Source organism: Nicotiana tomentosiformis, chromosome 5, assembly GCF_000390325.3.
Source record: "Nicotiana tomentosiformis chromosome 5, ASM39032v3, whole genome shotgun sequence".
NCBI lineage: Eukaryota > Viridiplantae > Streptophyta > Magnoliopsida > Solanales > Solanaceae > Nicotiana > Nicotiana tomentosiformis.
The window spans coordinates 10723327-10734962 of record NC_090816.1 but is presented as its reverse complement, the minus strand read 5'-3'; the positions used below and the strand labels follow the sequence as shown (position 1 = coordinate 10734962).

General features: G+C 34.1%; 2 protein-coding genes across 4 annotated transcripts; both read left to right on the top strand.

Annotated features, from left to right (window-relative positions):
* Positions 1 to 456: 456 nt before the first annotated feature.
* On the top strand, positions 457 to 3754 carry LOC104114109 (sedoheptulose-1,7-bisphosphatase, chloroplastic-like). The gene is made up of 8 exons (XM_009624475.4): positions 457 to 674; positions 1027 to 1146; positions 1267 to 1452; positions 2032 to 2113; positions 2215 to 2436; positions 2547 to 2647; positions 3028 to 3099; positions 3173 to 3754. Exons 1-8 carry the CDS (start codon positions 552 to 554, stop codon positions 3452 to 3454), a joined length of 1188 nt encoding a protein of 395 aa, XP_009622770.1. The 5' UTR covers positions 457 to 551; the 3' UTR covers positions 3455 to 3754.
* A 2579-nt stretch (positions 3755 to 6333) lies between these two features.
* Positions 6334 to 8779, top strand: LOC104114110 (transcription factor DIVARICATA-like). 3 transcript variants are annotated; one of them, XM_009624479.4, is made up of 3 exons: positions 6334 to 6416; positions 6855 to 7310; positions 8085 to 8779. In XM_009624479.4, the coding sequence occupies exons 2-3, from the start codon at positions 6928 to 6930 to the stop codon at positions 8395 to 8397; spliced, it is 696 nt and encodes a 231-aa protein (XP_009622774.1). In that variant the 5' UTR covers positions 6334 to 6416; positions 6855 to 6927; the 3' UTR covers positions 8398 to 8779. The 3 variants fall into 3 exon arrangements, with proteins under 3 accessions (XP_009622774.1, XP_009622772.1, XP_070058085.1); XM_009624477.4 differs by having other exon boundaries at positions 6334 to 6500; XM_070201984.1 differs by having other exon boundaries at positions 6334 to 7310.
* Positions 8780 to 11636: the final 2857 nt, after the last annotated feature.

Sequence of the window (11636 nt, the reverse complement as noted above, 5' to 3'; positions counted from 1 at the left end):
TGTAATATATATGAGAGATAGGAAAGTACATGCGTGCTACTAGCACTACTGGTAAGAAAGGGGAAAATTCTCAACTACCTGCTAACTTTCTATCCTAATCCTCGACCTCTACACCCTCCTATATAGGGTCATATCCTCAGTGATACGAAGGCGCGCCATATCCTGCCTAATCCGATTTTAGAATTTATAGATAGATTTAAATTGGCAATGTCAAGTTGCCAAATAGAAACAAAATGAAGAGGCTCATTACTCACTATATACTATATCTCTTTGATTAGTTTCGCAGATATTTGGGTCACAAAAATATGAGTGATCGTCATTAATCTTACCCATACCCCCCTTAGATCAGCCTATCTATACAATATCATCCACGTGGCAAAATCCCATTAACTGCTTATCTGCACCCCCCCCCCCCCCTCCCAAGGAAGTTAGAGGCTGAAACTAACTCAACTATAGGAAGAACTTTGGGAAATTATACAACCTCTATATCTTCTTTCTTTTTCTTCTTTGCGTGATTTTTTCTGCTCTCCATTCTCAAAATTCTTAATTTAATGATAATGGAGACTAGTGTCACATGCTGTGCAAGGACAACAGCTCTACTCCCAAATATTTCTTCTCAACATTCAACTTCACTTGCAGCTCCAAGGTCTATTTCCCCTTCATTCAGCTCCAGGGTATGTCTTAATTTTCATTTACTCCTCTATTTTAATTGTTACTATAGGAGTTAACAGTAAAATGAATTTTTACAGAATCGCATCACCTCAAAAATAAATATAGGTAATCATTCATAGTGGAATTAGTGACCTGAAAAATAAGGTAAATTACATGCTACAACAGTTTAAATACACTAAAGGTGTAAAATTCTTTATACTGTCAGCGTATATATACGAGGTAAATCCTTACCATAGAAACACGACCTTGAATGTCACAACAAGTTCTATACAAAGTATTTCACATAAAATTTGTTGATAAAAAAAAATTAAACATAAACTGATATGCCATAACTATGGCACAAATCTCTTGCAGAGTCTGAAATCAAGCTCACTATTTGGGGAATCATTACGCCTCGCGCCAAAATCATCACTTAAGGTTTCTAGGACCAAAAACTCTTCCCTGGTGACTAAATGTGAGATTGGTGATAGTCTGGTAAGTTTGATCATGTTGTTGATGATTCTATTTAAGCAATTGTTCTATTAAACATGATTAATTAGTGTGCAAGACTTCATAAAATTTATGATAATAACTAGTGAATTGGTCTATTTATAGGAAGAATTTCTTACAAAATCAACCTCAGATAAGGGGTTGATTAGGCTGATGATGTGCATGGGAGAAGCAATTAGAACAATTGCCTTCAAAGTCAGAACAGCTTCTTGTGGAGGAACTGCTTGTGTCAATTCTTTTGGAGATGAGCAACTTGCAGTCGATATGCTTGCCGATAAGCTTCTCTTTGAGGTAGGACAACATTAAATAAAAAGAACTATTCGACATATGTGGTATTGCACATAGTAGCGAAGCCAAGATTTTTAACAAGAGAATTCAAAAAAAAATGCAAGAACGCCATGTTCGAACATATGACCAATAACAACAACCCAGTATAATTCCACAAGTGGGGTCTGGGGAGGGTAGTGTGTATGTGACCTTACCTCTACCCTGAGAGTAGAGAGGCTATTTCTGATAGACGACCAAAAACAATTTTTGAACTACATGTGCCAGTGTGCCACTATATTTGAAGCTTTCCTCTTGTCAAAGGGATTCAACAATTTGCATATATACAAAAGAATTTGTTTTTACTCTATTTACACGGTATAATTTTTGATAAAGGGAATTCAGTTGAACTCATTTCAGTACATGTAGCTCCACCCCTGAATACAAAAGTACCTTATGCTGCTTGATAAGCAAACCCCCTATTAATTTCCTGAAAGGACTTTACCAAAAAGAATTTGTTTCTTTTTGATTGCAAGTTGAGACTCTACAATGTTAATTCTTATCTAAGTTTGACAAATTTTTGTCCTTTTGATTGTTGATGTTTAGGCCTTGACTTATTCACACTTTTGCAAATATGCTTGTTCTGAGGAAGTTCCTGAGCTCCAAGACATGGGTGGCCCTGTTGAAGGTTGGCAAAATATATAATTTGGAACTACTTAATTTTTCATAAAAAAACATTAGGTTATAAAAGATACTGATGATTCTATTTGTGTCAAAAATTGAGAACAGGAGGATTTAGTGTTGCTTTTGATCCACTTGACGGATCCAGCATTGTGGATACAAACTTCACAGTCGGAACAATCTTTGGCGTTTGGCCTGGGGATAAACTAACCGGGATCACAGGAAGAGATCAAGTCGCAGCAGCAATGGGGATATATGGACCGCGAACCACATATGTTCTTGCTCTTAAAGATATTCCCGGGACCCATGAATTCCTCCTCCTTGATGAAGGTTTGAACATGAAAATAACAGTCTACTAAATCAGCAATATGAATCTGAACATTGAAATTGTAAAACCTTAAGGCAACAGGTGAAGTGACCAACGTTTCTTTTATTCGTAGGAAAATGGCAACATGTCAAGGATACAACAGAAATTGGAGAAGGAAAAATGTTTTCTCCTGGAAATTTGAGAGCCACATTTGACAATCCTGATTATGCTAAGGTTTGATAAATCATTTTTCATTTTTTGTTTCCAATTGCTGATATCTGTGGGACGCATGTTTATACAATCTGCCTTTCCTATACCTTTTCTTTTATTGTTCCCTTTTTCATTTTTTTTGGCTTGTATCTGGATTCTGGCGTTCTTAGTCAGAGGCGGATCCATAATTTGAAGCTTATGGATTCCCGTCGTAATCTCAAACTAATATACAATAATAACTGAGTTAATAGTTAGATATTTAGCGAATGTTTTAATATAAATACAAGGTCTACGTAAAAGTTACTGGTTCCCGGGAACCCATATACTATACTCTAGAACCGCCACTATTCTTAGTTGCTACTTATATGAAATTCTGTGTTCTGACTCTTGATTCTTGACAACAGCTGATAGATTACTATGTCAAAGAGAAATACACCTTGAGATACACTGGAGGAATGGTTCCTGATGTAAACCAGGTACTTTACTTGTGTACCTATAGCCTAAAATTGTCATTTTGAAGTTCATATATTCATTCTTGAATTTTTGCAGATAATAGTGAAGGAGAAGGGTGTTTTCACAAATGTGATATCTCCAACTACCAAGGCGAAACTGAGATTGCTCTTTGAAGTGGCACCATTAGGATTCTTGATTGAGAAAGCTGGCGGTTACAGTAGCGATGGGAAACAGTCGGTTCTTGACAGAGTGGTTATTAATCTTGATGATAGGACTCAAGTTGCTTATGGTTCAAAGAATGAAATTATCCGCTTTGAAGAAACACTCTACGGATCATCTAGGCTTAAGTCTGCTGAGGCAGTTGGTGCTGCTGCTTGAGGCCTGAGTGCAACCGCGCCATAAAATTGTTGGTGGGGGTGTTATAATTCTATTAGAGTACAAAGGGGAGATAGGTTAAGATCACAAGGCCAAAACTTGTGGCAGAAATGGGAATCAAACAGTTTCCTTTTTGCTGTATCTTTTAACTGCCAACTCTTTGTTTCTCAGATCGTGTTCAAATCTCCTGAAATGATGGATTTTCAACGTAAAAGTCGAAAAAGACAAATGTATCATGTAATCTTTTTATTCATAACTTATGCTGCAGAAAATGAGGCCGGGGACAGCAAAACATTGCTTGGAGTTAGGCTTTTAATAATTTTTCCTTATGAAATATATAAACTTCTATTTGGTCAAGCAACATCAGCATTTCTCAGTGAGAGGCAAAGACACTGAACTCACCTAAACTAAAAAGCAGACGAGGCAGAAGCACCAGATTAGGCATGTTGCTAAGAGGCTTAATAAATCTCAAATATAGTAGTTAATGTTCCTGTTTCGACGTAGAAGCTCTACCTCTTTACAAGAACTACTCTTTGGCCTAGCAACAAATGTACTAATCTTGATATTTCCCGCTTTGGGTCAAATCGTTTTCTCCAAAAAGTCTCGCGTCGTCCTAGATTGTGTGGGTACTCTGCTTGTTTCCAAGCCTAACAAGAACGAGAAAAGGAGCAGAATCTTTTTTTGTAAATACGAATTACAATTTAGCAGTATTTTCCTATAATAGCCATTGTTAACTAAAATGACCATAGCTAATACTTAAAAGATCCAGAAATACAAAATACAAGTTAAAAGGGAGAATAAGTGACTCTATCGCGCCAGGTAGGGGATCGAACCAAGGACTTTCTGCTTGGGAAAGTAAGACGCTCTATCCACTGAGCTACAGACGCTTGTGTTGGCATGTTCATTCTTTTAAATATTAATTACATTTCGCACACTTCTTTCCACCTATTGATTTATACTTCTGTATCTTTTCTCCGTCAAGTTAATTGGAGGAAAAAGGCTATGAAAATTGAATAAGAAACTTTCCTTTGTTGCAAATTACCCTTTTCGAAAGTTGAGTTCAATCTTTAAGGTTTTAGCATTGAACTAATTATATTTTTTTAAGTTATAGGCTCATATCTATTATTTATTACTATTTTAATGACTTTTTACATATAAAACACTCTACGTCAAAAGTATTAAATTCAGATAAACCTGAAATCCGTATGCTGCATCTGCCCATGCTTCTAAGCCCGGGTGAATACTTGAAAGCGTTTGAGTATTATGAAACCCTACATTTCATATTGTAATTGTATTATATACATGTTACAATGTGGGTTATAATGTGTTTTTTTTTCTCCTTATGAAAAGCTTTATATTATTTTTAAAATATAAAAATTTCTCAAAAATTAATTCAGTATTTTTAAAATATTACTGTTAACAATTAAATTATTGAAGTAATATAAGAGGATGCATAAAACGAGCTTTCCCCATGAAATAATTGCGTCATAAAGTTTGAACAATCAAAGAAATTCATAGCATGTAGAATTATTTCAAGGAGGAAAACCCCATTAATTTTATGTAGCAAAAGTACTCTATTTCCTTTTCTTTAAATTATTTTTATGTGGTTAACATTTTCGGTCTACATTAAAAGTCTTGTCTACATATATATGGTGTCGTGCCTTGATACGGAATCTTGTAAAAAATTGAATATTTTTTTCAAGATTAAGACTTTGCCCTTAAATAACTATAGGCTTAATTTGTATATACTTTGTGCAAAGTTTTTATACTATTAGTCTAATTTAACATGTTATATTAAATTACTTTATTTTTTATGTTATCATATCAAGTTTGCTATGAATAATTTACATGTTGTTGCAGATAAATTAACTTGATGGTATAAAAGATATTATGCACTATCGGAACATAAAACTTAATAACTTTTAATAAAAGATATTTTTGAAAACGAATCCTTCAATTCGTTCAACTCTTCTAAGATTGGCCATACTGCGATAGCAGTGGAGATAAAACTTTTTCTACAAGCCGTAAAAGAAGTGCTGCCCCAGAAAGAAGAAACATAGGGGAAAAAATACAAACAATAATAACAAATTTAGTAATTTTTTACGAGTCTCGGAGGCTAATGTATACGCAGACCTTATCCCTATCTTGAAAGCAATGGCAACAAATAGTAATAACGGGAAACAATAAGAAATAGTTTGATTTACAATTGGTAATTGAAAAATAGTCATAGTTTCAAAAGTAATCGAAATTTAATCATTTTTTCATGCAAAGATAAAATCTGAACAAAAACACCCTTAAAAATCCGGAATAATTCCAGCATAATATCATAGAGTTCGAATTTTTTGCATATGAGATTCCAGCAAAATGCATGTGCTAGAATTTCATAATGTGTTGGAGTTCCAATATAATATGCTGGAGTTTATACCTAGGAGCTCCATAATCCGGCATATTATATTAGAACTTTCCGTGTTTCAGCTAGGGTATTTTTGCCCAAATTTTATCTCCGTATAAAATAGTGATTATTTTTCAATGACTTTATAAATGCTGACTATTTTTCGAGTATTAGTCCGAAAACGGACTAATTCATGCTATTTTCACATAATAACAACAAGATATTAAAAAAATAGAAGCAACAAATATAAACATACGAAGAAAATGAGAGCTTTATTTCTGTAGTGCTTTTCGCTGACATAAAAGTGATTTTGATTGGTAAACCACAACTTTAGTAGCAGTACACTAAACCTTAAAACCAACAAATAGAATAATAGTTTAGAAACATGTAACATGTATTATAAAAAAAATTTATCCAATCAGTAATCGACAACACAGTATCCCCTAATCGATGTCTCCTTATTATATAATCATATTTTGCTCCACTCTCCTCCTCTTCCTTAGACCTATATACAATTTCAACTGCCACTCCTACTTGGTTTATTACTCATTAACTTCTTTCTCCAACTCATATGTCAGTTATTTTCTATTTTTTCTTGCTTTTGTACTAGAAATAAAGGAAATTAAACGGATAGAACTTTTTTTTGTTTTGTGTGAGGTAATTTTAAGTTTGGTATGTTAGGATCATACTGTTGTGTATATGGTCTTCATTTCATTGCATTATTTCCTATTGTTCAGTTTGTTTCCCCTGCTACTAGCTTTTACTCTTCATTTCTTAAATATTTTCTTACTAGTTTGGCCAATATTTGGAATCCTTGTCTGATTTGTGCTAATTGTGCTTAATTTGAAAAGGGGTTTATGATTAAGTTGTAAAGTTAGTTGTTTTTTTGCTAATTTTTCAAGATTCTAAAAAGTTGGTTGTTTCTTCATATTATCTAATTGAGGAAAGAGGTATACTTGTTCCAAGTAATGATTCTGAATTTAATATCTTTTGTGTATCATAAATTGACAGGATATTATACGTACTCTTTTAAGTCCAAGAAAATTGAGGATTCTTGCATTGGCTTGTGACTCTAAGTTGTGATATGGAAACTTTATTTCCTACTGCTTTTATCCCAAATTCAAATTGGATACTGCAACATAGCAAAAGTACAGAATGGACTAAGGAAGAGAACAAGAAGTTTGAAAGTGCACTTGCAATATACGACGAAAAAACTCCGAATAGATGGTCTATGGTAGCAGCTATGATCCCTGGGAAATCAGCACTTGATGTGATGATGCAGTACAAAGAATTAGTTGCAGATGTTAGTGATATAGAAGCTGGATTGGTCCCAACTCCGAGGAATTTCGATTCTGCTTTTACGTTAGAATTCGTCGATCATCGCGAGATTCATACGTTTAGAAAGAGAGGCAAGTCTTGTGATCAAGAAAGAAAGAAAGGTGTACCATGGACAGAGGAAGAGCACAGGTGCATTCCCTTTACAATTATCTTCTTAGTGTGTTTGGCGTACACAGGATTTTATATAAGCAGCATCACAATTTGAATAAATGGGCAAATGATAAATCGTTATAACGAGAAGCGGTGTTATTTTATATACGTATCCCCAATATTTTAATATTTCTTATAAATATCTAGTAAAAAATTTCGACCAAGCGGTGTCCCGTGATACCGCATGGTATAAGGTGCATATGCCCCCGTTTGGAGTTATGTTGTTTGGTTCCTTCCAAAATGATGTCGGGTGTGCGTGTTAGATCATCCAAAAATAATGCATTTTTGGAGGATCCGACGTGGGCAGTGACAGAGCCACGTAGAAACAAGGGGTTCATCCGATATCCTTTGCTCAAAGGATTTACCTATTACACATGTATATTACAAGTTAAAACTAATAAAATGCATGATAAATACAAGGGTTAGATCCCCTAACTTAAATTAGAAGCTTGATATATCCTATTTTTATAAATATTAAATCCCCCTAATGAAATCTTTGGCTCCGTCACTAGACATGGGTGCGGGAGCACTTTTTTAAGTTTCTAGCAACATAGCTTTGGGCCTTCTTTATGATCATTCGACTTGATGCAATGAAATCGATCAAAAAAACACGAAATGTAAGTTAATATTTGTTCCATGAACCTAATTCGTAGTGATTAGCATGCAACGTTCAATTTCCCCTCTCGTTTGCTCTAAATTTGATTGTTTTTTTTAATGTTAATAGACAATAGTAATGTTCTAATTGCATTATAGGCGATTTCTTATGGGGCTCGAGAAGTATGGCAAAGGTGACTGGAGAAACATTTCTAGGAATTTTGTGATCTCTAAAACTCCAACACAAGTGGCTAGTCATGCTCAGAAATACTACCTAAGGCAACTTTCAGGAGGGAAAGACAAGAAGCGAGCTAGCATCCACGACATCACCACCGTCCATCTCACAGACGACGAGTTGCTCAACAATAACAACAACAACAACAACAACAACAAAAAATCAATGTGTGAAGAGAAGTATAGTATGTCCCCATTGCAGAAATTAACGAGCACAGGAGATGTAGTAATCGCCTGATGGAACGATTCAAATGATGAAGCCCTCGCGGCTTTTGGTTCATTTTATGGCAGCTTGGTTCTATAGAACCAGAACAATAGACTGATTGATTGTGGTTTGGTCAGAACCGTCGAATGATTGTCTGTTGGAGGATGTTGAACTAACATTGGTAGTTGTATTTTGCAGCTCCATTGTTGATCAAGTGAGGTTGAAAAGAAAATGTCAATATTGGATTTTGTTTGGAATCTTGAAGTAACGTAAAGCAAGTTTTAGTGTGGTATATGCCTAGTTTCTTTGTTGTGATTTCAGACTTTACACATGTAAATATTCAATCATTTTGCCTGAATAATGTATCTCTTCTTTCATCTGATCACAATTACATGTCTCTCCTGCATGAACAGTATTATCTTTTATTTTCGGAAGTTATTCCATACAGTGATGGAAGCAGGATTTTCATCAAATGAATTTAATAAATAAAAAAAGTAAACATGCGAAGAAGTTAAAGGAATTTAACATCTAATATACGTACATTTACTATATTTACTGAACCCCTTCCGCCTACCTAGATCTCCATAGAATTACATAGTGAACTAACAGATAATTATTGGGACCTAAGGTTCCCATTGTGTATTGGCTAGAGCCAATAAGTATATAGTAGTTCCACTTTTACTTTGTGCAGGGATTTTTCTTTTACTAAATGGAGAAAAAAGAGGAACCCCTTGCCTTGTATGTGCATGTATGCATTAAGCATTTTTTTCTTTTTAAATGACCTTAACTTTTATAAACTAACAATACTATCAAGTTAAGATGATTTACGGTAGAGTAATTGTTCATGATAATCCTAATTTGGTACCCTAAAATCACGTTATTATAGCAGACAGTGACGAAGCCAGAAATTTCATCTAGGGTGTTTAAATTTAAATTAAGTAAAAAAAATCTCCGATAAAGGGTGACCAGTATATGTTACATAACATTAAAATCTAATATTTTACCTATATATACAGTGTAAATTTTCAACGAAGGGTGGTCATGAGTTGACCACCCTCAGGGCTATGTACCTTTGCCACTGATAGCAGGGCCGAAGCTACATTCTCAAGGGTGGTCAATTGATCATCCTTCATCAAAAAATTATACTGTATACATAGGTAAAATATTAGTTTTTAGAGTTATATAATACATAATTAAACATCCTTTGTCCGAGATATTTTTTTCACTTCTTTTAATTTTAAATACCCTTGGAGAAATTTCAGTTTCGTTACTGTATTATAGTGTTAACATACTTTATACTGTGTATAAGTGTATCTAAGTTATATTCTTTTTCAAAATAAGTAGAGCACTACGTACAAGATATCAGACAAGAACCATGGCTCTAGAACCTGTGGCAGAAGTTAGCCAATTCAGGCTGTGTCACTTAGCACTATTTGAACATTTGATTGGGAGGTTATTAGTACTTTTCGTGTTCTTCTGTTCTTTTTCATTCTTTTCGGACAAAACAAATATCTGCAATTTGGCCAAGTTGACTGATTTTCATATCTTCCTGCTTGCCTTTTCCAGGATGCTGCTACTCCTGCTGAGTCTGCATTCCACTTATTTCAGAATCCTTGCTAACTCGCATAAAAATATATCCAACGTGAGAGTAATTTTGTTAATATTTTCAATTTCGTCCTCTTTTTTCATATTGTTGCATTATGAAGTTACTCCCACGTTCCACTTTGCTCACATAGTTTGATCTAGCACAAAATTTAAAAAAGAAATGTATATCTTTGAAGTTTGAAGGGGACTCTTGGCATAACTGGTAAAATTGTTGTCATGTGATAAGAGGTCACGAGTTCAAGCCATGGAAACAGCCTCTTGCAAAAATGCGGGGTAAAGCTGTGTACAATAAACCTTTATGGTCTGACCCTTCTCCTAAAGTTTGTGTCTTAGTCATGCCGAAACATTTGTGTGACTATAACACTTTTGAAATTTGTGATTATATACGTATCGTAATATTTGTGTGACTATAAAAATTTTTCCTTAAAAAAAATATAAAAATATAATATTCTTTTAGAACGAACTAATAAGAAAATGGTGCTGAAGTGAAACGGAGGGAGTACTTTTTTTTTTTTCCTCATTTCCGCTAGCTATATCATTATAGGGAACTTTTGGTGCTATACATGTGGGTGGAACACCTAAGTCAAGATATCTTTAAATCTTGACTAGTCCCACGCAATCTCTAACTTTCATGACCCTTGCTACTCTCTCTATTAACTATTAATGTAATTATTAAAGGCCTTTGCAATTTCTTTTATCCTGTTTATGTTAGGATATATTGAAGATCCCACTCTGAGGGTTGCTTAGATGGTCCGCATCCTCCACCTACAACCCCAAGGTCGTGGGCTCGAGTCAGCAAAGGAATTGTAGCTCCAACAAAGGTGGATTAAAGAGGAGTCAAAGGGGAGGGGAATTAAAAAAAAGGATCTTACTCTCATAATTTATGTTGCAACGGGAGGTTTATCTACCTCAAACGAACTAGTTTATTCTGAATGCCAAAAGGAGTCCCTTATACTATTCGTTTCAATTTGAGTGAATTCATTTGTATGAGTACGAAATATAAGGAAGAAAAAAAACTTTTAAAACTTATAGTCTGAAACATGAATTATAACATTTGTGTATATTCCTGTAAGATCTTTGAAATTAGTAGTCCATAAACATGCAATAATAGTTGTGTAGCAATAAAAACTCTTTATTAAGATTTAAGAGTAAAAGGAGAACTTTAAGTTAAATTATTTCCAAGAGAATATGATTACATAAACTGAAATGGATGGTGTAGTACTTTTGATAATAACGGTCAAGAGGATGTTTATGAAGCTTATTCTCCAGACAGCATCATGAATTCTGAAAATATTGGACAAGGTTAAGAACCGACTTAAATTGGACAATAGCGGACAATTTTAATTCGGATGAGTTTAATGAATATCCTACTCAAGAAAATTTTGATGAAATTTTGAACTAAAATTAATTTGAACTTTGGTGGGTGTTTGGGGTTTCTTTTAGCTTTCTAATCTTAGTTTTATATTTGAGAACTATATTTATTCCATCCTAACATGTCGGGCTTCGCCAATCGAATATAATAAAGATAATAAACAATTATCTAAGTAAGTGGAGATAAGTTATATGAATAATTACTTGTTCATGTCATTCTATTTAAGCCGCATCAATTAAATTAAGATGATTATATATTAACCTATTTTAAAACAATATAAATGCGGAACTACGCC